Below are 22,528 nucleotides of genomic sequence, written 5' to 3' on the forward strand. Positions count from 1 at the left end.
TTTGTTTGAGGTGTGATGTTGGGGTTTCCTTCAAACGGTTACACTGTTGTGACCAAAAATGCAGAGCTTCTTGTAGGTGATCTGTACTAGAGGGACAGGAGAAGGTTAAATGGAGGTGATAAGTATCGGCATCAGGAAGTTCAACAGTTTGCGAAAAATAACTACAATGAATTAAAAAAAGCTCTGGTAACATAGAGGTGCTGACGATCAAAGAAAACATCCCTAAAATATGCTGGACTGGAGACCTGCGACTGTAGTAATGTTTTTGTACGTAGAGATTTTAATTTTCTTTCAGTTTTACCCTCAAGGTTTTTTATAGTCTTGATTTTCTTCCTGACCGTGGCTTTTTTTAAACAACAAACAAGTCTGGATTTGGTACAAGATCTTACTTTTAACAATGCAACACAAATATCTTGAGCAAAATAGCACGAAAAAACCCCCAAAACACTGCTTCCATCAGTAAGTAAGACCGCCATTATGCAGATAAGATGAGCACTGGCATCAGGTGGCTGTGCCCTCATTTGCATCCTCCATGAATGCGTTTTGTAAATTGTGTCCAGTAAAAAACAATCACATTTGTTTGCTCGGCGCCTCGAAGCAGCTCCATGCAAGTTGCTTGCAAAAATTTTTGCCATGTGTGCTGCAAAGCCTGGAGACACCTGATGTTAACATTCAACTGTAGATACTATGTTACTGTGTACAGAAGCACGTGCTCTGTTCTATTAATCAACGAAATGCACAGAACCACAGGGAAACATACATGTACATGGAAAAGTAGGTTTGCAGACCTTTCCTTCAGCTGCATCGCAGATTTGATAAAACATTCTTATTTCACTGAGCAGCTTTTCAGATTAGATGCTTGCCATCCTGTGTTTCCATGTGCTTTCTCACATATATGTATAGTTCTAATCTTAGTTACTACACAAATTACCTCTTGGTGTGTCACTACTTACCGACACATCTAGCCACAGTTATATTCTGATGTGCTGTTTTTTAATTGCAGAATTAAGGTTTACTTGCTGTGGGGAAATAATGGGGATAATTGAGGACCACAGTGTGAAGGGAACCTCAAGAGGGAGTGTTAGATGTGTTCATCTAACAAGATTTAAGGGAAAAAAATACTATGTATCCTGCAATCCAGAGTCAAGAATGTACAATTACAAAAGAAACTGTTACCACTTTAGCAACCTGTCAATACTACGCGAGAGTCCACAAATGTCACAGTCTGTAGTGAAATGATTGCAACAGCATTATGTCACAACAATGTTGCATAGAGTACATTAGGAAAAACCAAAACATTAAGCAAATCCACCAACATGGGCGAGAGTGAAGTGACAGTTTAGAAGAGTAGCAGCACCATCTAGTGGTTACTTTAATCTGCTGAAACCTCTTAACCAGCTAGAGCAGCAGTCTGCAGCATCTCCTGTTTAATAATACCACCTCTTTAAATCTCTAAAAAACTAACTTCATTTTGTCTCTCGAGCACTTGATGTTCAACTGAAATTTATGAAAAATATATACAAAATACTACATTTAAAATTTTATATCAAGCCTTTTATTTGGTATACAGATATTCATAGATTTATACAGTATATCTATATATATCTATATATAGATATATATATGTAACATGTGCCACTGCAAAGTCACAGACAAACTTATTGTTGCTAAGAAAAGAAAGGAAAAGAAAAATATATGTGCTTAATTTCAAAGTAATGCTGTGAAGCGCTTTTAATGAGTGATGACCAAAACTGGAATGATGAGGTAACTGCCAGGCAGGAAAACAATCACTTATTATGGTCAAATAATAATAATAATAATAATAATAATAATAATCTACTGAAACAATTGGATCAAATAGGCAACCGAGAACTATAGTGGCAGCATGGACCCTTAGTGTTAAACTAGAGAAAAGATTAAGTCTATAACATACATACACACATAGTATGCATACAAACAGACAGTGCATAAACATACAAACAGGAAGTAAAGTCAGTCACTCATGAGAGCAAAAACTCTCAGATGTCAATACTCTTGTCTGATACACAACAGAAACTCAGGCATGCTCCATCTAAACATTTCTCTCTCTCATACACACACTCTCTCTCACACACACACACAAATATCACACACAGTCTTGTACCACAGCCCTGCATTACAGGGTTGACCTAAGATCACTTGCACAGTTGTGGTGCATGCACGTGTACACACACCCTCACACACCACTGCGGGATGGTGGGTCATTCCCTAAAACTCTTGAGGACCCATGTGCATGTACAGCAAGGAACAGAACAAGAAGGAAAACCGTCTGAAGAAAATCACATCAAATGTGAGAGGAGATACAATATTTTAGCAAAGAACGAAAGAACAACCAATGAGGAGAGAGTGCTGTACAAAAAAAGAAAGGTACTGGTGTGTGTGAGTGTGTATGTGTGTGCACGCACATGTGTCTCAATACATTGGGAGCAGGCAGTGCTGAAGTGTTTGACAGACAATAGGGAGTGTGTAGCTCCCTCTTGTGGTCACTCTGAGTCTCTCTGGACCTCTGAGGCATCGGCGCGACAAATAGGACACGTCCTGTTGGCCTGAGGAGAGAGGAAACAACATTTAAAGGCAGTTCAGTATTTTCGGTCATGACACCCATTTCGAAAGCTGTACATCAGGACAAGAACCAAACTCCCCACTTTACTCCACTAAAAAGCTGCTATGAACTTCAGCTTTTTTTAAAACAAATATTTGTATTAATTTTGAACCACACCAAATATGCTTTGGGCAATGCCACATGCCTATGAACCATAAAATTCTTTGACTTTGTGTTCAAGTGCCTCTTTTAGATTTTCTGTGGGAAATTAGCTTGGAAAATCCAAACTGAATCTCCATGTAATCTCCTATCTCCATGTTAGGAGATACAGGAGAATCAGTTTGGCATTGTGCGAATTGAATCGCGTTTCCCTCCCGGGAAAGTTTGGTACGACCAATCATAGCACAGGAGGCGGGAGTTAATGCTGCGTCATCTTCAGCGCCTGGATTACCCATAAAACACCTGCGCACCTCCCGTAACCAAACACAAACATTCAAGAAGTTATTCCTAACACCGCTAATCTTTCGGAAGGAGTCTTTTGTTGCATAGCCTTTTCAAAAATAAGTGTTGTACTTGAGAGTACCCCATGTATTCGCAGATTTTTGTGACAAAAACGCCAGTAATCATTCACCGCGACGCTTTCTCGGCTACATGCCATTGTTGTTTGGACTACATGGACTTCAAGGTCGATTTGTTTGTGCGTCGCATCCGTGTTACGCTGATTGGCTCTTTCTCATTCAAGCTGCATTCGTTAGCCCCTCCTTTTTGAAATCGTCTCCTATCATCACAATGCCAGACTGCCTTTATTTGTATTTATATTAATACATAAATAAAGTCAGTCTGGATTTTCCAGGCAAGTGGGAAATCACATGTCACAGTGTCCTCTGATGGCCCTGTCCAGGGGTTCATTGTGGTTTACAGCTTTTAGGGGCTCATATGTGGTGAGTTTGGGAACATTTAAAAACATGGTACTGATGTTTCTCTCTTATTTATCAGATCTCTTCAGAAGTGAGATTCTCACTACAGTTCTATAGTTAAAAGGTGTTTGTGTGTCTAAATGTGTACACGCTCTGGTACATTAGGTGACAGACTTGAATAAAAATGGGAGCTCAGCCTCAGTTAAACTCCACTTGTACATGTGTATATAATAAAGATTCAAGACAGCGTGCTCCATGCTGAAGATACTTACCCTCAGCCACTTGTCGACACATTTTCCGTGGAACTCGTGACTGCAGGGCAGGACTCGCAGCAGTTGGCGGGACTCAAAATCACTCATACATACCACACACCTGCAATCCAATATGTATTAGCATGTGAATAATAGCAACACAAAAACTGTGGCTTAACACATTTTCCACCTGACCTATAGGACAAGAGACACATTTAGCTTGACCGTAACTGAGTTTAACTACAGCTGTGGGGCCACATGATATTTGAAGACACAATCTCTGTTTACTGAATTGTATTCATATAATAAACAAAATTTAAAATGTCAAAAATTCTGAAAACATGTGCCTTTTGTATAAAAACTTCAAGTTCTTTAGGATGTTTGGTTTTTAGAAAATTTCATATCAAGAATTTTTACATTTTTTTTTTTACAAAACCAAACCTAAAAAAAATGATTATGGCCGATATGGGCTCACCTCAATATGGCTTTATGGTTATTATAAGCTTCCAAAGTTAGACTGTCATGAAACATTAAATGCACAAAAATGGAGAACGTGAAAAGAATTCTTCCTTATGAACAAGTGAAGTGGCTCTAAAAGGAAGCACTCACAGTGTTTGTTCAGACTGATGGTTATTTGGATTGAATCGATAGGAAGGAAGCTGTTCAATGTCCCCTTGGTCAGTCCTCTGAGTTTGGCCTCTCCCAGGCGCTCAGCGAGGTTCAGGAGGGCCTGTTGGGAGAAAACATCAGCAACAACAGGAGAATTAGAGCCTGCATCCGGCAAAACATACAGCCCGAGAGAAAAAAAAACAGAAAAAACAGAAAACAAACCTCATAATTTTCCACTTCTCCATCGTCTACATCCAGCTCTAGACTGATGGCAGGACCTGTGGGCTGGACTGGCAGCATTGATCTATGGAGAGAAATTTCACAGAGAAATGTTTATGTTCACTTCATCCATTGAGCTATAAGCAGTTAAGGTGGGAATTTGCCAAGTTTCTCACAAAAGAAACCAAAAAAACGGCTGTCAATAGAAGAAAGGCCCTTAAAAACATTTTTCATCCAGTCTTAAATATTAAAAGCTTAGTCTTTATTCATCAGTGTATTTTTTTAACTGTTCTAATGCTGAAACCACAGTAAACAGTTGCTGCATTACTGGAATCTCTTTGTTTTCCAGATTAAACTACTGTCCAAATTAGTGAGTCCTTATTGTCAAGATAATTTTCAATATCCCTGACCTTGTAGAACTTTCACTAATCAAAGTATCAACAAAATAAATTGGTCAGGTTAATGCTTGAGATTATCCATTTCTGTAAGGATTTCCCTTTGTGTTTGGAAAACAACATGAATAACACAGCATAGTCATCACTCTCCAACTGACTGCATACTTCAATTATTAAAGGTCATCCGGCCAAAACAAGTTAAGAATTACAACCATTTTTTTTTTGTCTAAGTAAGTTAATTTAGTGATCCACTTACAGGAAGTAAGGCAGGAGGCTGGGGTGGTAAGGCGAAGGTGGAAGCTGTTGTGAGCGGTACCGTCGCCCCGGGAGACGCCGAGGAATGAAGTTTGGATAGGACTAGGAGGCAATTCAAAACACAAACATGTCAGATCATCCGCACAGTTTGTATTTTGTGAGAGCACTCTGCAAGCTGAAAACACACATTTTTCATCAGTTTATTGCAAATGCTCACCACTCCAAAGAACTCCTGTGGCAGGGGGTCATGGGAGACGAAATGGAGCTGAGTGGAGTGTGGAGTGAGGGCAGGGTGGGTGGCAGGGGGATAGTGGAGGCCAGCACCCAATGACAGATGCTCTCCAAGGAGCTCCACATCATTCTCTATCCTCTGTAAAGGCTGGGAAAGCAACAGACAAATTTGTGAATAATCAAAGGAATTTGGGGGAGCCACATACTCTGTTATTTGTTCATGTAACAACAGGAGAAATTCAACCACTCAATAACATATACTTAATGAAGAGTGCACACGTGGGAGGCAGAAAAAGGTATCAACCCTTAAAAGACCAACAACAAACCCACTATACGACACGTTGGTCAGCCGCAGGAGCTAATTCAGTCCGACTCATCCCTCCAAGATGCACCACAGGAAATCATTCCTGCCTGTGGCCATCAAACTGTGGAACTCCTCAATCAAGAGTCACCATCAATAGACTGGACTCATCACGTTTCAGTGCAAACAGTCGACTCATTTCTCAGCTCAGAAAACGGGGTGATCAAGACTCCAAAGTGTAAATACTTTATGATCCATATTTGTGTAAAAGGGCTGGACACACCTTACACACAGTAGAACATTTATACTGTATAGATCTCTGCTGTGCATACACATCCCTGATCCGCTGTTCACATGCCTGGTGTGGTCACTGTCTTTGATTAGAGTGGAAGCACCCCATAGTTTATGCGTTCAGTATTGCCCTGGGGTAATACTGAATCTCAAAAAGCATCCAACTATTTTTTTCTTTAACTCAAAGACCACCTTGATCTAGTTTTGAATGGTGGAGTTTATTGATTACACTCTATTCAAGTAGATGTCTGCTTGATTAGTAAAAACCGCACTGTTTCCAAGTGCTAGCAGGCACTAAAGGAGAACAGCACAAATTGCTTCAACTCAAGTGTTTAAAATATGCATCATCTATTTTGCTTTAACAGTGTAAAACACCTTTACTGCTGAATGTTTTATGTGGTAGGAGGAATGTTGAAAGCTTCCCTGAAAGACACTGACTGTCACACTGGCTTCTAAAGAGAAAACTTTGTGCAAGTATCACAGTGTCTTTGTAGGGATGCACACATCCGTCAATTCAGAATAAAAAAAAAACTAAATGGCATATTTTACTATATTCACAAAAGCTGCATTTAGCACCAATTCAACAAAGAATGAAACAAGAACAACACAGGAATTCATACTCACCGAACGGGCCTGCTGCGCTGGATAGGGACCAAACTGTCCAGGCTGAGGCAAGTGAGGTGGATGGTGGGAAAGGTGTGTTGGGGGTGAGTGAGGTGAGGAGGGGGGAGCAGAAAGGCCGGGTCACTGGACAGCAGTGATGGGAATGGGTAGGGCATGGGTAAGTGCTGCACAGAACAAGTCTGAAGGACCTAGAAAAGAGAAACGGTAAGATTTGACAGAAAGACATTTTGTAGGGCAGGTTGCAAAAATGACTTAAATGATCATAAAGGAAACTATTAACGGCAACTGTAGAAACATTCTGACCAAACTAGACACATGAATCACTGAAGGAATTACACTCACAGGAGGAGGGACGCTGCATACCGGATAGTGCTGTCCACTGAAGACCACGGAGCATGCTGGTATCTGCTGTGGGGCAGAGCGAGGGGGGAGGCCTGGTGGCGCTCCCGGAGGAGATACAGGATATGACACTGGAGCTGAACCCTAAATGTGGTGATCAAAGGGGCGAGGTTCACAACTTTATGCACAGAGACTTGGACTTTAAGCTGAGCATCAGCAGTTAGAAGACTCAATCCACACTGTCCAGGTTGCAAACAGAACATTTCAGAATCTCATGCATTGGTGCTGACAACACAGATTGTATTTGGTGTTGAACACCAGCCGATCAGGGTTGTACGAACACACAATGCTCATAGACAGGGATAGCGGTAATGCTTACGAGTGTATGCAGTTACAGAAGGACTCTAAAAAAGAAACAATAAAAGCAATACCATTCCGTATTGAAACTTGCACTAATCTGTATACATGAATTCTGAGTTTAACTATAATTTAAATGTGAGTGACACATAATTGATTGAGGTCAAACACCTTGACACAGTATTTTACCTGGAAATAAAGTGCACACAAAAATTTGTCCTGTGACCAATTTTACATTTTCTCCATTTCTGTGGACTGTTGCCATCAAATCCAATTATCAGAGTAATTTGCTTGGCAGTGTCACACACACATACTGCAAGACCCCCTTTAGTAACAGCCATAAACTATTTGCTAAATATTAGATTTGTGCTTTCAAATGAATTTGACTCTCTGAAAAGACTGATGATACACACCATGATTTCTAAAGGATAAAGCTTCCATTTTGCCAATAAACTTTCCTCCGCTCCAGCCAATTTAAAAACCTGTTTTCCTGAATCTTCCCCCACTGGAAAAAAGCACACAAGCCAGACATCCTAATAGACAGGCCCATATTAACCAAGTAAATATTTCACTTGCATGGATTAGCTTCCCTTGATAAATAGCAGAAAGTGTATTTGCCATTTTCAAGTTCCAACAGATCACAGTGATTTAACAGAGTAAAATAACATAATTCATTCGTACGTAACCATCTTCGTCAGCTGCAAATAAGTTAATATAGACACAAGCAGCTGGATTTAATTTTTAGTGCATTGTTTCTAGAAGACGTGTCTTCCAGTGTTAGTTTTTAAGTGTCTCACATTCTTGGGCAGAACAAAAACGAGACAAAATGCCAAAAAAGACGACCACCTTAGTGAATATGTCTTTCAGTGATACTAGCATCATGTCAGTCCTTTCTAAAGGGCTGTGCCATTGTATTTTCTTCATTACACCCCAACAACAAGGCCACATTATCCACCCACCTGCTCATGGAGGTCCAGCACCACACTGCTCTGTTGCTGGGATGGGTGGGGGTGTGGGTGCTGTGGATGTGCCGCAGGGTGCAGCAGCCTGGGAGACAGGTTGGGAGACTGATGAAGAGGTCTCGGGGAAGGGTTTGGGGGATGGTAACCTGGGCGTTCTTCAGGCCCCGGCCCTCTAGGAGGTTGCTGGCTATAAGGTGGGTAACCCTGAGGAGGCGCTGGGTGTCGGTAGTTTTCATCCTGATGGCCCGGCGATGGGCCATGGTGGGAGTGCAGATGGTGGTGGTGGTGGTGGTGGGCGTTGGGGTGGTGATGGTGGTGGTGGTGATTGTTGTTGTTGTTGTTGTAATGGTGGTGGTTGTTGTGGGCGTGATGGTGGTGGCGCGTCAGACGATCTCTCCGTCCACGCTGGCGTCTCATTGGAGGGCTGAGGTGGAAGGAAAAAGGTAAAACTAAAGAAGATACAGAAGGAGTTTTGTTGTCATCTGTGTTATGAAATATATCAGAGCTCCCACCTACTGACAAATTCTTGACAATGAATTCCTTTAATCCTTAATGCACACAGAAAAGCTGTATGCAATGCATTTTAACTAAACAAATATATCAAAACCCCTCGACAGGCAAACTAACACTAATTTTCAAGACATTTGAAATTCATCATTATTACAGATAGCCTAGTTGAATAAAAGATAACCAGTAGTTCACAAATCTGTGCAGACTAACACACATCCACTTACTGCATTTTGTGTGTACCTATTTGTTTTGAGATAATGACTCAGAAAGTATTCAATTATCTTGTTCAATCATTTTTTCCCCCACAAATCCTTGTTTTAGTTTGTTTCATATAATTTTGCACATAACATCTTTAAGTTTTTTGACTGTTCGTGAAAGAAAATAAGCAATTTCAGACAATAACTTTGGAATTCCGTGAATTGTAATTATTTTTATATATTATAAGCTGAACAATTATTTACAGAGATAAGAGTTGTATGTGCTGGTGCATATTTATCCACGTATTTGTATCATACCTGCGACGGTTTCGTACAGGTGTGTGGCATCTCTCTGGCATGTAGTGGGGGTGAGGTCTGCGACTAGGAGGCAGCTCCCAGGGGCGAATGGGAGAGGAAGGAGTAGAGGGAGGGGCGGAGCTTAGATCTAACATGGACTGCTGGGAAAGACGTTGCCTTTTCGGGCTTGGACTGTCTTCCATCTGCACACAGAGGTGAAAGAGGAGAGGGAACCATGGCAATGGTCGATCAGGACAAAAAGAGGACAGACAAAAGAGAGGAATGATTAAGAACGACAAAACAATGAAGCACAAATTCTATTTAAACCAAAAGCACAGCAGAGGTAGCAGGCCATGGTCATGTTTCATACTTACTTTGTCCCGATCCTCGCTGCACACATTATCTGGATGAAAATGTAGCACTCCTCCTGCAGGCCACAGAGGAAGAAAAAAAAACCTAATCAGATAAGATGGGGCTGAGAAAAACACCAACATCACAAGACACATGGACATACGCTTAGCTAAGCCAACAAAAATACAACACCACCAACACACACAGGCAGCTGGTTGTCTTTGAATTTAGTTTCCATTCTAAGACCATGCTGGATGCCAAAAAAGGACATTATCTAGATGAAGCCTGGCTGATTTGCTTGAGCAGCTCTACAGACTTAACACTACCAAGTCCAACAGCGATAACAAAAATGTGCATCTGAAATCTTGTTACACAAACAGTTACAGCCGTGTGTCCTCAGCAAGGGGTTTTCTTCCTAACAGGCTTTTGAATTTCCTGCTTTAAACAAGCAAACTGGACTCATCCTCTCACAGACAAATCACTCCCTCGAATCTACCATGAAAAGCGTGTGCAGGCACAAACAGAAACACACATCCACAATCAAGCACACAACAGCATCTTGTTGGGTTTGTACATGTAACACTTTCTTTTTTTTTTAAACAGACAAAGACACCTACTTTAGTCTCCTGTCATTAACTCGCCACTACCACTCTTCTTCAAGCTGCCATGGTGTACTGGGTAGAGGTGAAACAACTGACTGAGCAACTGGCATCAATTTTGATAATCAGGGCATTTGTCTCAAGCAAAAATGCCAAACATTTGTTGGTTTCAGCTTATCAGATGTGAGGATTTGCTGTGTTTCCCTGTTTCGGAGTAACTGAATATGTTCTGGTTTAGGCCTGTCTGTTGGTCAGACATTAGACACAATTTAAAATCATGATTTTAGGAATTTCTGTAAGAATTTTTTATGATTTTGTGGTATATTATAAACATTAGATTCAACAACAAATTAAAAACTAGACAGATTAATGAACAATGAAAATAATTGTTGCAATCCTACCACCATCTCTTAAACTGAATTATAGAGTAGTTACCACGGGGGGGAAAAAAAAAAGAGTCTGTGTTGGCAAGCTTCTGCAATGCTGAAGTGTCCTTAAGCAAGGCAGTCAACCACTACTATCTCTGTAACAACAGCTATGTACTGTGTTGCTTCACCCCGTTTTTTTTATCTCCTTATGGCGTAGAAGTGATAGCGTCCCTTTTCTTAAGCTTAGACCATCACAAAAAAAGAAATTCCTTAACGATATGAATGAGATTAATGTGTCAAAAAAGTAATACAAAAAAGAGAGAAAAATAACATCTCTGCATAAAGCGCTAAAGCCATAAACATAATCTCAGAAAAACACAATGCTCTACCATCTGTTTATCTGACAGTCCACATGTGCAGTCTGGATTCAACATGTGCACACAGACATTTCAGCAGCTTAAGACGGATGTCCTTGAACTTAACTGACAAGAGTTTCCTCTAAGCAGTCCCCCCAAAAAAAACTAACCACCAAAAAGAAGGGAAAAACTCCTCCCCTCATCTCTTTCTTTTTCTTCCTCTATGCCTCCCTCATCCAAAACAGCCCCTTCTGCCTCCTCAGAAACAACAGATCTGAAAGCACCCCCCTACCCCTTTCTTGTCTTTGCGCCGCCACTCCAGAGCCATGTGAAGTCTGCCGATAATGACAGCTCAAAGACGCCCTGCTAGTGGCTGCGGAGAACAGAGGGACGGGCAGCTGACTGAGTAGCCAACAGTAGGGCCAGCACACTGGCTCACATTTTTATTCATCTTACCATCCCTTTTTACTTTGGAGCTTATAGGGTCCTGGGTCTTAGACACCCATTTGTGTTTTCTGGAGAACTAGGTCTGTCAATGCTGATTCATCCCAGGGGCCATGGGAGAGGGGCTAGTGAGCCAGACGAGACGGGTTTTGTTGGCGAGCAGACACAACCTTATTTCCTCTGAGCATTGCTGCTGGGGAAGACTGACACCATTTCTTTCACCACACAGAATCGAGTCCGGCAGGGTAGTGAAGTGTCAGCTGTCATCAAGAAGCAATTTGCTCATGTTCTTTAGCGGAGATACCAAAACTTGAACCATTACTTAGGAGAGACAAGCTGTAATTAGTGAAACAATCTATTTTACTCACACAATCTGCAAAGATCTCATGTAATAACATTAATGAAGATTTGTAAAAAAAAGAAAAAAAAGAAAAAAACAAACAACTAGCTGCCGTGGAGTTGTAATACTGGCAGGTTGTGGGCTGCAACACTCACTATTAAAGCTACACTGGGTGACAACATGCCTGAAACTGGAGGAGTACAAAAAGGATTTTAAAAAAAACAAGGAGGTAAGACAGTGGGACACATCTTAACACCCCCAAAGTCCAACCCTGACACATACTGCATAAAGTGATGCCAAGAGGCGTAATGCAGTGACAAGTACAAAAACAAACAAGCATCGACAAACAAGAAATCTGTAACACACTTAAACATATGCAGTTTTGGTCATCTCACACATAGACCCCCAGTCCCCAAAAGAGAGGCATTTACAGCTGCTAGGAGGAGGGAGACCTCTCACACAGAAGAGAAATACATTGTTTAAGTCAATCACACAATCCCTGCTATACTGTCTCAATTTTGGGAAGCATGTGTTTCTCTGAGTGCCCCCTTTGTGTGGCTTATTTTGGTTGTTTGGCAACAGTTCTGCTATTACAACAGAGGCCCATTAGAAGCCTGCTTTCATTCGCTCACTGCACTTTTTTAAGCTTTTGAGAGAATCCATTGTGGCATTATAGAAGATTTCCCTACTTACTTTGCAAAGGTCAGCAATGGAAACCCATTAAACCCCAAAAAGTGGTGTCAATGCTGACAGCAGTCTTACATCCATTTTTTTCCCTATTTAAATTATTTCTTCCTCTTATGTCGTAAAGCTTTGGTGGAGCCTTTCATTGTTTCAAGGGTTTTCTCGTGAGTTTGGATTGGGTATGGAACCACTGTTGTTGAGAGCGAGAAAATCCAGTTGAATGTTTTATTGATACTCGACAATACAAATATATTGAACTGACAAAGTGAAGAAATGTGCCAACACAACTCCATAGTTATTTTTTTCTTGTTTGGAAATGACAACATTAATCTTTACGCTGCTCTGAGCCACTAAAGAAAGACCTGTTTGACAATTTTGGGACAATGCAAAGCTTTACACGGGCTGATATGCAAGTTAAACAATGTTAAGTCTTACAGATTAATGAGCTGAGGGTGAATTACAAGGGGAATTGTACTATGGCAGCCTGAATCACAGCAGAGAGCAATCTGAAACCAAAAGATAAAATCACTATCAAGGGATTTCATGTCAAACAATTCCAAGGCTTATTTCAAGGCTTCAAACTGTTTTTTAATCAGACTCCTCTCATACATACATCTTGTAGAGACTAAAGAAGAGTATGTGGGATGTCTGAGCCACTAGGCAAATGCATCCGTCTCTGATCTGATAAATGAACACACACTGCTCTATGGCCAACACGATTTGAATCCACAAAATTTCCACTAATCAACTTATAAATAGAATTGCTTTATTCTGTGTCTACTTCAGTGCTGAGCAGATCCCTCTATGTAACTGTAGTTCTAATTTAAATTAGTTCATTATTAACCCATGATGTTCATTTCTTGATCGCTCAACATAATGTAACTTAAAGGCCTTCAGCACAACCATGAACTGTCATATATAAGGAAAATTCTGCAGTGCTATATTCCAACTTGGAGCAAGGATAATTTGCACTCTGAGAATAAAGCCAGTCAATGGCACACAAGACAAAGTTAATGAACCTTCCCATGCCTTATTTACCTGACTCAATGCCAGTCAAGCATCTAAAGCAGAGCTTTCAATACAACAAGCCTAACAACATATAGCTGACCTGTCATGCAACAGCTGGCAGTGAAAGCACCAAAGCTTTTGGCTAAACGTCTCAAAGCCTGATAAACCGTTAGTGGTCTGCCTGCATCCCTCAGGGGGTGTACACTGTGCGAGAGTGGAACGATGCATCTGGCCGGGCTGCAGGCCCAGTTTATTTAAGCCTGCTTACCGGCCCCGGGGTGTCTGTGAGCTCCGTGCGAAGAGTGGCGCTGCGCCCCTGAGGACAGGTAGCTCCCCGGGGTGTGCTGCTGCTGGCTCTCCGGGTAGCTGCGACCTCCGTGGTGCGGCGCCCAGCCGGGGTTGCTCTGCTGCGGGTAGCTCACCCCTCCTCCGCTGGCGTTCATCAAGCTCCCGTTACCGACCGCGTTACCGCTGCTTCCAACGCTACCGTTCATGGCGAAATGATAGAAGCCAGACCGAGACCGCGACCGAGTCCTCGGAGGGTCCATGGCTGGAGCTGAGGAGGGCGGTGGTGGATGGATGTGATGAAGGCAGGCTGGAGAGATGGACGTCCAGAGAAAAGGACGGACAGCAGCCTCGCTCTTCAGACCACTTGTCAGCGTCTCACTACCCACCTAATTACCTCTGATGACGACCGAGTGTTTTCTGAGGCATTTAAAGCTGTTGTTTTAATGAGATATGATACCTGGAAGCAGCAGGTTCAGGGAAGCGCAGCCCTCATATGTCGCACAAGCACCATCTGCATCGACTCCATCCACTGTCCCCCGAGCTATCTGTACGGGTCAACTGAACGTAAATCGCTTATTTATTCTTACCACTTAAGAACCTAAGTAAAAATTTAAAAAAAATCAACAATTTTATCACCATGCGGTATAACAAAGCAAAATAACCAAAATGCTATTTCTCTTCACTTAGTTATCAGCGGTGTCCTCGTTACCAGAACAACGGCCGAACAAGTCGCTGCTTTTCTATTGTCTTTTCACAGTGGACACTGACAGGCTTTCACACAGAAAAATAAAGTATTTTAAATGCATTGCTCGCACGAAATTGGGTCCTACATGAGTCCGACTCCTACATTAACAAACAACTGAAGTCATTTTCGCCTGCTCTGTGCCACCAAAAGCTAGCCAAGTTAAATACTTAAATCCGTCAACACAAGCAAGATGGCTAGCTGTCGAGCGTTAGCAAACTAAAGGAAACCAACTGAACCGATAACTGGTAGTAAAATAAAGTTATAGCATAGGTTCGTGAATAAATTGTGACTAAACTGCAACGACTAGCCTAATGTAAGTGGTAAAGTTACACCCCTTTGCGTTGGCTAACTATACCTGCTCGTTCATTAGCATAATTTCGATTTTCCAGCTAGCCCAAGGCTAACAGGAAGCAGGGTCTAGAGGGGAAAACAAGTCCAACAGTGCCGACATTACAAGCTAGCTAACGTCGCACTGTATCAACGTTCGGCTCGTCGCTAAGCAGTGCTAATAGTGGATTACCTCTGGCCGCATGAGAAGGCAGATAGCTATCCTGTCCGTCAAATACGGTGGACAGTATTTGTCTAATTTAAATCCCCTCTCGCATTCGCTATCGAGTGTTTTCTCTGGTCAGCGGGGAGTGTGGTGGAGATCAATCAATGGGAGTTTCACATCTCTGTCAAGTCACTGTTAATCGATAACAGAGAATTATGTCGCTCTTCACAAGGCATCTCTGTGCTCGTTATGCAAGCAGATCACACAAACTCACACGTTTGAAAATGTTAAAATGCGTACATTTGCCGTCACAGTGAGATCTGTTTAGTTAGCTTCGGGAAAAGACGATTATAAGCAGCAGCTTGTTATCAGGGTTGACTATTTCTGTCTGGCAAACCCCAGGCAGCTGCTCCGCTCATTAATAATTCAGCAGCTTCATAGCCGAAATACTATGAGACAACGCTTTGAAAGCTGCTGGCTTCACACGGCTTTTCAGGTAGATGTCCTCCATACATTGGTATTTACCAATATACTATATAAACCCAAATCGATGTTCTTGTGTTTCACGCATCAAACATTACACACTAATCTTGTATCTTGAAGACGAAATTTAAATGAGGTGAGACTGGCGTTCTTTATATTATTTATGTTCATCTTTACAAAAGGCAAAGCAAAGTTCTGTGCTTTTGTCCAAATAAGGTATTTTAATTCCGAAAATGAAACGTTAATGTAAAATGAGCATAATATTTAGCATAATATTCAAATGTGTATTGACACATTTGAATAAAAAACAGGTATATAGTGTAAAAAAAATATTAAAAATGTATTAAACTGTACCAGCAAAAAAATTCTAAAGGGCATAAAGAAAAGCTAAAACACACTCTTACCATACAATTAGGATGAGTATCCTTCAACTCTTTGCGATAGCCTACAGTGTTTAGTACTGACAATAAATAAATGGATTAAAAGACCATGAGACAAAACACATTTTATGTTATTATGTTACATTTCACAATAAAAACTTGTTTTGTTTGAATCACACTTCATCTTCTTCTATGGCGTACTCTTTGCTTTGGAGAAAAAAGGTTTTCACTTCCAATGTCTGCGTCACCATGGGGAAACAAATCACCACGTTTCATCCCACCTCTTTTCTTCCACCTCTCGGCCTCTCTGCTCTTTCTGCTTTTTTTGTCACCTATCTTGCTTTTCCTCTCCTTCTGTGGTGGAGGTGTGGACTGAATGCGATTGTGGAAAGTGTCTCTGAATGGATCTGTGGGACAGACTTCATCATTACAGTTATGATGGGACCTCCTCAGTAGTCCTCCTTCCCGCATGGCCTGGGCCTCCCTCCTCAGTCGCTTCACCTCACGTCTCTCTCTGCGCCTTTCTGGCCACGTCTTCCTCCTGCCAGCTTGGTTGCACGCCTCCCGTTTTGTCCTGCTCCTCCCCTGAACTGACAGATTCTCCTCACCACTCTCACCTGTTTTTTCAGACAAGTGTTCTGGGTCTGATGGAGGCAGGGATCCAGCACTCACAAGCTCTGAAAACACAACCAAAATTGATGCATAAGACATTCTTTATGGTCTATAACATCATATTTAATACAATATTATATCATCAGTAGAACAATAAGTTAAGAGAGGACTTAGCACTAATCACCGTTATATATTAGGTCAAATACAAAGTGAAAAGGACTGCTCACTGAGACAAGTGCAGAGAATTATCCACCAAGTTAACAGTTCTCTCCGTCTTAATAAAGTATTTTAGCATAATTCTCTTCACCATATTGGTTTATGGTGAACATAGTGGTACACTTCGCAGATGAGGAAACATATTTTCCTCAAGACAGGGTTCTCGTCAGGATTTTTTTTCAGCGTAACGGCAGGTCCTCCTGCACGCACGCGCAATAGACGGGAACACGCATGCATGCATGTGCAATAGACAGGAACGGGTCAATCGACAGGAAAGTACAGCTGAGGTGGGGAGACATAAATTAACCTAGATAGGCACCCAGTTGATAAAAACAAACGCACATGGCGTTATCTGTCAAAATAACAGCGCAGCGGCCCTAATCACAGTGTTAACCCTTCCTGTTCGGCCCCCGACCGTGGTCAGGAAGCCCGGGGTTAACCCCCTTCACTTCCTCAGCAGCCGTAGAGGCAAAGACACAGGAGCCCAGCCGTATCAAAGAACACTGCAGCCTTTATTGTCTATAAACAGTGGCTGAACCGCACAGTAAGGCCAACCCAGCAACTACACACCTTCTCTCCTCCTCCGACTGCCCGTCTCTCTCACTCGCTCTCCCCCTCCCTCCCACACACACACACGCTGCCCTCTCTCCCACTCTCATGACGGAGCCACACTCTCATAATAACAGCGTAATCTTTGAAATGCGCTGGCGTAGCGGCCCTAATCACAGCGTAATCTTTTAAACTGAGTGTAACGGGCCGTTAAGACTGCGTAACGGCCCGTTAGACAGGGTAACGGGCCATGCGCTGGCGAGAACCCTGCAAGAGCTGGAAGGGACAAAACCAGACATAATAACAGACCGACTATTGTATTCATCTTTGGTGAGTGAAAACCATGAACGCTAATATGCAGGAAGTGTAAATAGATTTACTGACACATTCATCATAAGAACCTTATTAAGTGATAATATGTCAATGTTGCACACATGTGAGCAGAGAGAAGAAAATGGATGTAACCAGCGGCATGCAGTGAAGGCTAATGGTAACAATATTCACGTTAGCCACACGATGCGGTACCACTTAGGATCTCCCTGATATTGTAGTGGCATTGTTATGAACAAAAGTAATCCCCTGCGGCTTTCAGTTCCTCAGATGCTGGGAGTGTATGAAAACTGTTGTGTTCATTCTTGCAGGCAACAGCAGATAACCATACGGGACCTTTAAAGCATTCCAATTTCATTTATCTATCTGTGAAAGGTGATTTTTTTTTAAATTTCAAATCAACTTAGAATAAATCACATATCCTTCCTTTAAACATATCAATAAATCCAAAATGAACAAAGACTTAAAAAAAACAAAAACAACCACTGTGTTATGAAAATGTTTGCATCATTGTATGTTAAATAAAAATGTATACACTACCTCTGGCTCTTTTCTGCATCCTGGTATGACAGCAGAGAATGTCATCTATGGTGGCATAGTGGCAAACATAAGGCAGTGAAGGAAAAGTGCCACTGACCATCCTCCTGTTCGTGCACTCCTGATACCAACAGACAGAGACACAGATGAGGCAGAGAAAGATAGAAAAGTCAAGGGTTGGATACAGGACAGCAGCAAATGGTGCTATTACAACAAAACAAATAACAACTATCAACATAGCAAACAACAATAAGAGCACCAGGTAAAGGCAGAGAGATATGAATTGAAGAAAAAGAAAGAATTCAGAGGGAGAATAGATTAAACCCTTCACAGAAAATAAAGGCTGACAAAAAGCCCAGGGGAGTTGTATAAGTAGCGGAAAGATCTCTTTCATTTACCACTTACATAGCCATAATGTCCTTTTTTGGAGCAGTTGTAACAATAAACACAGCATCTCCTGTGTCTGAGGTTGTGGGCCGTCCGTGGTCTAAGGGGAACTTCTAACCTTGTCTAGAACAAAAGGTCAAATAACAAACATTTTTAAACATAGAAAACTGAAATTGGTTGATTTCTTGAATTGTTTATGAACACACACCCATGAATTTAAGTTATACATTTCATATTAAAAAAACCACTTGATTTTAAAAGGGCATCTGTCACCTGCTTCCAGTTTGGATACAGCATATTGTCTTATTTTGAACCAAATCATATACATAGTAAGCCAGAAAGACCTATTCATGTTCAGAGTTATCACACAGTTTGGTCAGCAAAGAATATGCAAGGTGGAGTTAAATCAACTTCAACTCACTGTAAAGTGGTATTGTCTCCATGTATCGGGGCAGGTCTAAGGAAAACCCAGAAAACAGAGAACAGGAAATGAGTCTTTTGAGCAAAATACCGAGAAAAAAAAAACATTGTGTAACTCCACAGGAAGAGAGAAACTATTTGCAGCAATAAAACAACACCACACACACCGAAGACTACAAAATCTGTCAACAAACAATTGACAAATGCTCAAAGTTTTCCTTCGACACAGAAAGACATTCTCCTCCAACACCATCTTGTCTGACCTGGGAACTAATGGACAAACTCACATCAGAAAGGTGCCCAGTGATCCCACAGCGTTGGCAGTGTTGGTTCCACATGGGTGGTATTTCACAGGGTCTGAGGCCGTGTGAAGGCAGTCCACAGCTGGGGCAGGGGCGGTTTGGACAGTCCCTCTGGACGTGGCCCTGGATCCCACAAAGGACACAAGGAGGACGTTTCTTCTGAAAAAGTTTTTTTTAAGATGTTTGGATGAGAGTTGTGATCTTGTTGATCAACCTCTGAAGACGGCAATGGAAAAAGGATAGATGAGTGTGTTGCTTTACTTTGTAGAGGTAGCAGCTTTTGGCAAGGTGTCCCATCCTGTTGCAGATGTGACACATCAGAGACTGACCAGGCACAAAGTAGCGGCTGGCCAGAGACTGATCAGCACCATACTAAAAAGATGAAAGGACAAAGACATGATGGACATTTTTAAAAGAGAATAATAGCAACCCATACTTCACACTGCAATGTTAGACTACAGACAATCCGTTTTTAAAAGATTTCTTTTTCATCTTTTGCCATAGTTTATATCAATGATGGCACAGTTTCACATTACTCTCTCTCTCTCTCTCACACACACACACACACACACACACAGGATGTTATGTATCTAAAATTACAGTTTTTTTCAATAAATCTGTCTTTTAATCAACCGTATTCAGTTTCAACTATATTTAAAATCAAAATTTCTGTCAAAACCTACCTTGTCTTTCTCTGATACAGCCCAGATATCTTTGATTGATTTCATACTTTCATCTTTGACACCTGTGATGGAGAGAAACAGACCAAGAACAACACTGTTACATAGAGAACTCGACAATGAGAGATATAACTGAGTTGCTCTTCAAAATAGTTCTTGAACTCCTACACAAACTTCTAACAGCCTTTGAAAAAAAAGAACAAATCTGGAGTTTTTTTCAAGCTCAGTAAATAAAATCTTCTCAAGGTATTCAGTCTTGTCTGGGTTGTATCTCTTGGACCTTTTTCTTCCGAAACTACCTATGTGCAAAGAAAACCTAATGCCAAAGAAGCCTCAAGCTGGAATGACAAGATGAAGTGGTTGTGCAGCGAAGCCCTCTGGTGTAAATGAATCTTTGCTAATGTGAAGGGGAGTGTTTTTAAAAACTTACTGCAGTTTACTGAGCAAAATATCTCTGTATGACCTTCAAAATAAAATTGCACTCCCACCAATTTACAGGAATCCCCGTCATTCATTGTCCGTGATGTATGTTCATGTTTTTGCTCAGAATATAACAGAAATGTATTTCTAATTGAATTCATCATTGATTCAGACATGATTCTGCCTATAACCACATGAATGTTAGAACATTAAGATGCATAGTGACTATCTGAGCTACAATTTTACAGCCCCGTCTATGAACCATTACAGCTCATGCACTTATCCATTTCACTAGAAAAAAATATTTTTGCAGAATAAAAAAAAGTTCATCCCTACAGCTGTCCAGAGAATTCAGTAGAAAGTTGCCTAAATAAGCAGAATCACCAGTTGTAGATTGAATATCATCATAAACATGTTTTTTTTTTTTTTTTTTACCCAGCAGTAACATCATCTTACAAACTTAGGGTATGATTCAACCACAAATTGCACATATTCAATATGTACTTTAATCATCAACATCCAATTTAAACTACAGGTTTATCCTTTCCGACTTCCATATTGTTAAAAAGGCGATTAGTGGCATTCCTTGGTTTTTGGGTCCTGTTTTGTATATTTCTTTGTTTTGTTTTACTGAATTATTATCAGTTATTCAAAGTTACTCGAGTCCAAAATCTGACACGTGTCAGTCTAATCACATAATGACAAGCAAAAAAACTGCATAGTTGCTGCACTGCCTTGTTTGTGTGTAGCTGCACATCCAAAGCTCAGCAGTGATAATCTCATATACTATAAACCACCACATAGAGTTGAAGCCTGGTGGCCTTGTACCGTACTTCAGCGTTGACTTTTCTGAAGACCATATTGTAAGTATCACAAAAGCTATTTAATTTCACCAGAATTAGGACTATTGAGACTAGTTAAGATGACAGAAAGCAAAACAGTGTTAAACAAGTTGCAGGTAAAGTGTAGTCTAACCTTTATCTCCACAGTCATCCTCTGAGTTCTTCCAGTAGCTCAGGTTGAGCTGGATGCTGGAGTCCCCCGCCTGTTCCTCTCCTTCCAGGATCATCCACTCCTCGATAGACTGGTCGCTGTCCTCCTCCTCCTCCTCCTCCCAGTCAACATCAGAAGCCAGGCTGGAGTCCTGCGGAGTCCTTCCAGAGGAGACGGAGAAGGCCAGGAGGAGCGGAGGAGAGCTCTCCCTGTTGAGGCGTGCAGTTTCTTTGCAGCTTGTGTGATGTTTTTGCAATCCCAACTTAATTTCTCCTTCACCATCTGAACCGCTGCAGTCGTCAATAAAGAACGATTCGTCTTTGGCGACTTCCACACCATCTTCAACTTCATTTTCGTCAGTAAAGTCCATGGTACAACTGTAGCTAAACAGCACCGCCCAACGGCAGCTGTCCGCACTGCTATCAAAAAGTGGTGGCTAAGGTTTCATTTACGAGAACTTAAAGGTTCTTATAAATGTGCCACCGGCTGGATAGGGAAATTCTTTAGAAAAAAATGAAATTACGCCGTGCGTATGTAAACATTAAAAATGCCTTTTGACACGTGAGTTGAGGCTAAGGGGCGCTATGCTAGCGTCTACTAGCAGTTAGCAATTTAGCTAGCCACACAGCTACATATAACCGAGTCAAATACCGGCTATAAAGGCGCTTTTCGGTCGCTTACCGTTTTACTTCACTCCACCTTGATTCTTTCATTCGGTAATAAAGAACGTTCCCTCAATTCAGCAGAGACAGAAGTTGTTCCCTCCATGCTTGTTTGTGTTTTCAGCACTTTACCCGGCGTTTCCGGAAAATGTTGGACAACAAAAACTGAACCCGGAGTTTAAACTGTAGGGAGTGATGAGCTCTGTTCTAGCGATAGGATCAGCTTGATAAGAAAAAATAATAACATTTAAAAAAAAAATCGTCATAGTTAACAATATGTCAGTCACAAGTAAGGTCAAATTACTTTCTAAAAACAAGAATGTTTAGAATTTTCAAATTTCCGTGAATTTCAATGTTTTAATTGTGCTACCCCCCTCCTCATGTTTTACTCAGGTGCAATTTTATTTTAAAAAAAGAAGAAGAAAGAATAGCATTGCAGAGGTGTGCCTTTTTCTACATTAATACAACATTCTAACATAAACTTCTACAAAAGCCGATTTTCTTAAACTGCACATTTACACACAACAAACACAAATAAAACCATT

General features: G+C 41.3%; 2 protein-coding genes across 4 annotated transcripts; both read right to left on the reverse strand.

The window, feature by feature from the left end:
* Positions 1 to 1,532: 1,532 nt before the first annotated feature.
* On the reverse strand, positions 1,533 to 15,195 carry LOC110948181 (E3 ubiquitin-protein ligase RNF38-like). Its single transcript, XM_022189604.2, is given in 14 exon segments — positions 1,533 to 2,585; positions 3,771 to 3,870; positions 4,359 to 4,422; positions 4,425 to 4,479; positions 4,581 to 4,662; positions 5,229 to 5,329; positions 5,445 to 5,606; positions 6,675 to 6,761; positions 6,764 to 6,862; positions 7,017 to 7,157; positions 8,330 to 8,756; positions 9,358 to 9,539; positions 9,711 to 9,763; positions 13,755 to 15,195. Coding segments are annotated over 14 exon segments (1,896 nt in total). The 5' UTR covers positions 14,035 to 15,195; the 3' UTR covers positions 1,533 to 2,522.
* A 788-nt stretch (positions 15,196 to 15,983) lies between these two features.
* LOC110948148 (zinc finger CCHC domain-containing protein 7-like) lies at positions 15,984 to 22,183 on the reverse strand. 3 transcript variants are annotated; one of them, XM_022189554.2, is made up of 9 exons: positions 22,003 to 22,181; positions 21,304 to 21,611; positions 19,912 to 19,973; positions 19,490 to 19,600; positions 19,214 to 19,387; positions 18,928 to 18,963; positions 18,525 to 18,629; positions 18,123 to 18,240; positions 15,984 to 16,552 (listed from the first exon to the last, which is right to left on the reverse strand). In XM_022189554.2, the coding sequence occupies exons 1-9, from the start codon at positions 22,032 to 22,034 to the stop codon at positions 16,056 to 16,058; spliced, it is 1,443 nt and encodes a 480-aa protein (XP_022045246.2). In that variant the 5' UTR covers positions 22,035 to 22,181; the 3' UTR covers positions 15,984 to 16,055. The 3 variants fall into 3 exon arrangements, with proteins under 3 accessions (XP_022045246.2, XP_051810873.1, XP_022045245.2); XM_051954913.1 differs by having other exon boundaries at positions 19,214 to 19,351; positions 21,304 to 22,183; XM_022189553.2 differs by having other exon boundaries at positions 21,304 to 22,180.
* Between the last annotated feature and the right edge of the window lie 345 nt (positions 22,184 to 22,528).

The sequence above is a fragment of the Acanthochromis polyacanthus genome, chromosome 10 (assembly GCF_021347895.1).
Source record: "Acanthochromis polyacanthus isolate Apoly-LR-REF ecotype Palm Island chromosome 10, KAUST_Apoly_ChrSc, whole genome shotgun sequence".
NCBI lineage: Eukaryota > Metazoa > Chordata > Actinopteri > Pomacentridae > Acanthochromis > Acanthochromis polyacanthus.

What these genes read in the sequence shown, in the direction of transcription:
- LOC110948148 (XM_022189553.2), bottom strand. Translation starts at nt 21,691, where the DNA reads ATGGACTTTACTGACGAAAATGAAGTTGAAGATGGTGTGGAAGTCGCC. An exon ending in AAAGCTGCTACCTCTACAAA is followed by an intron (nt 19,388 to 19,489) that starts GTAAAGCAACAC and finishes AAACTTTTTCAG; the next exon opens with AAGAAACGTCCTCCTTGTGT. An exon ending in GATGCAGAAAAGAGCCAGAG is followed by an intron (nt 16,553 to 18,122) that starts GTAGTGTATACA and finishes TTGTGTTTTCAG; the next exon opens with AGCTTGTGAGTGCTGGATCC.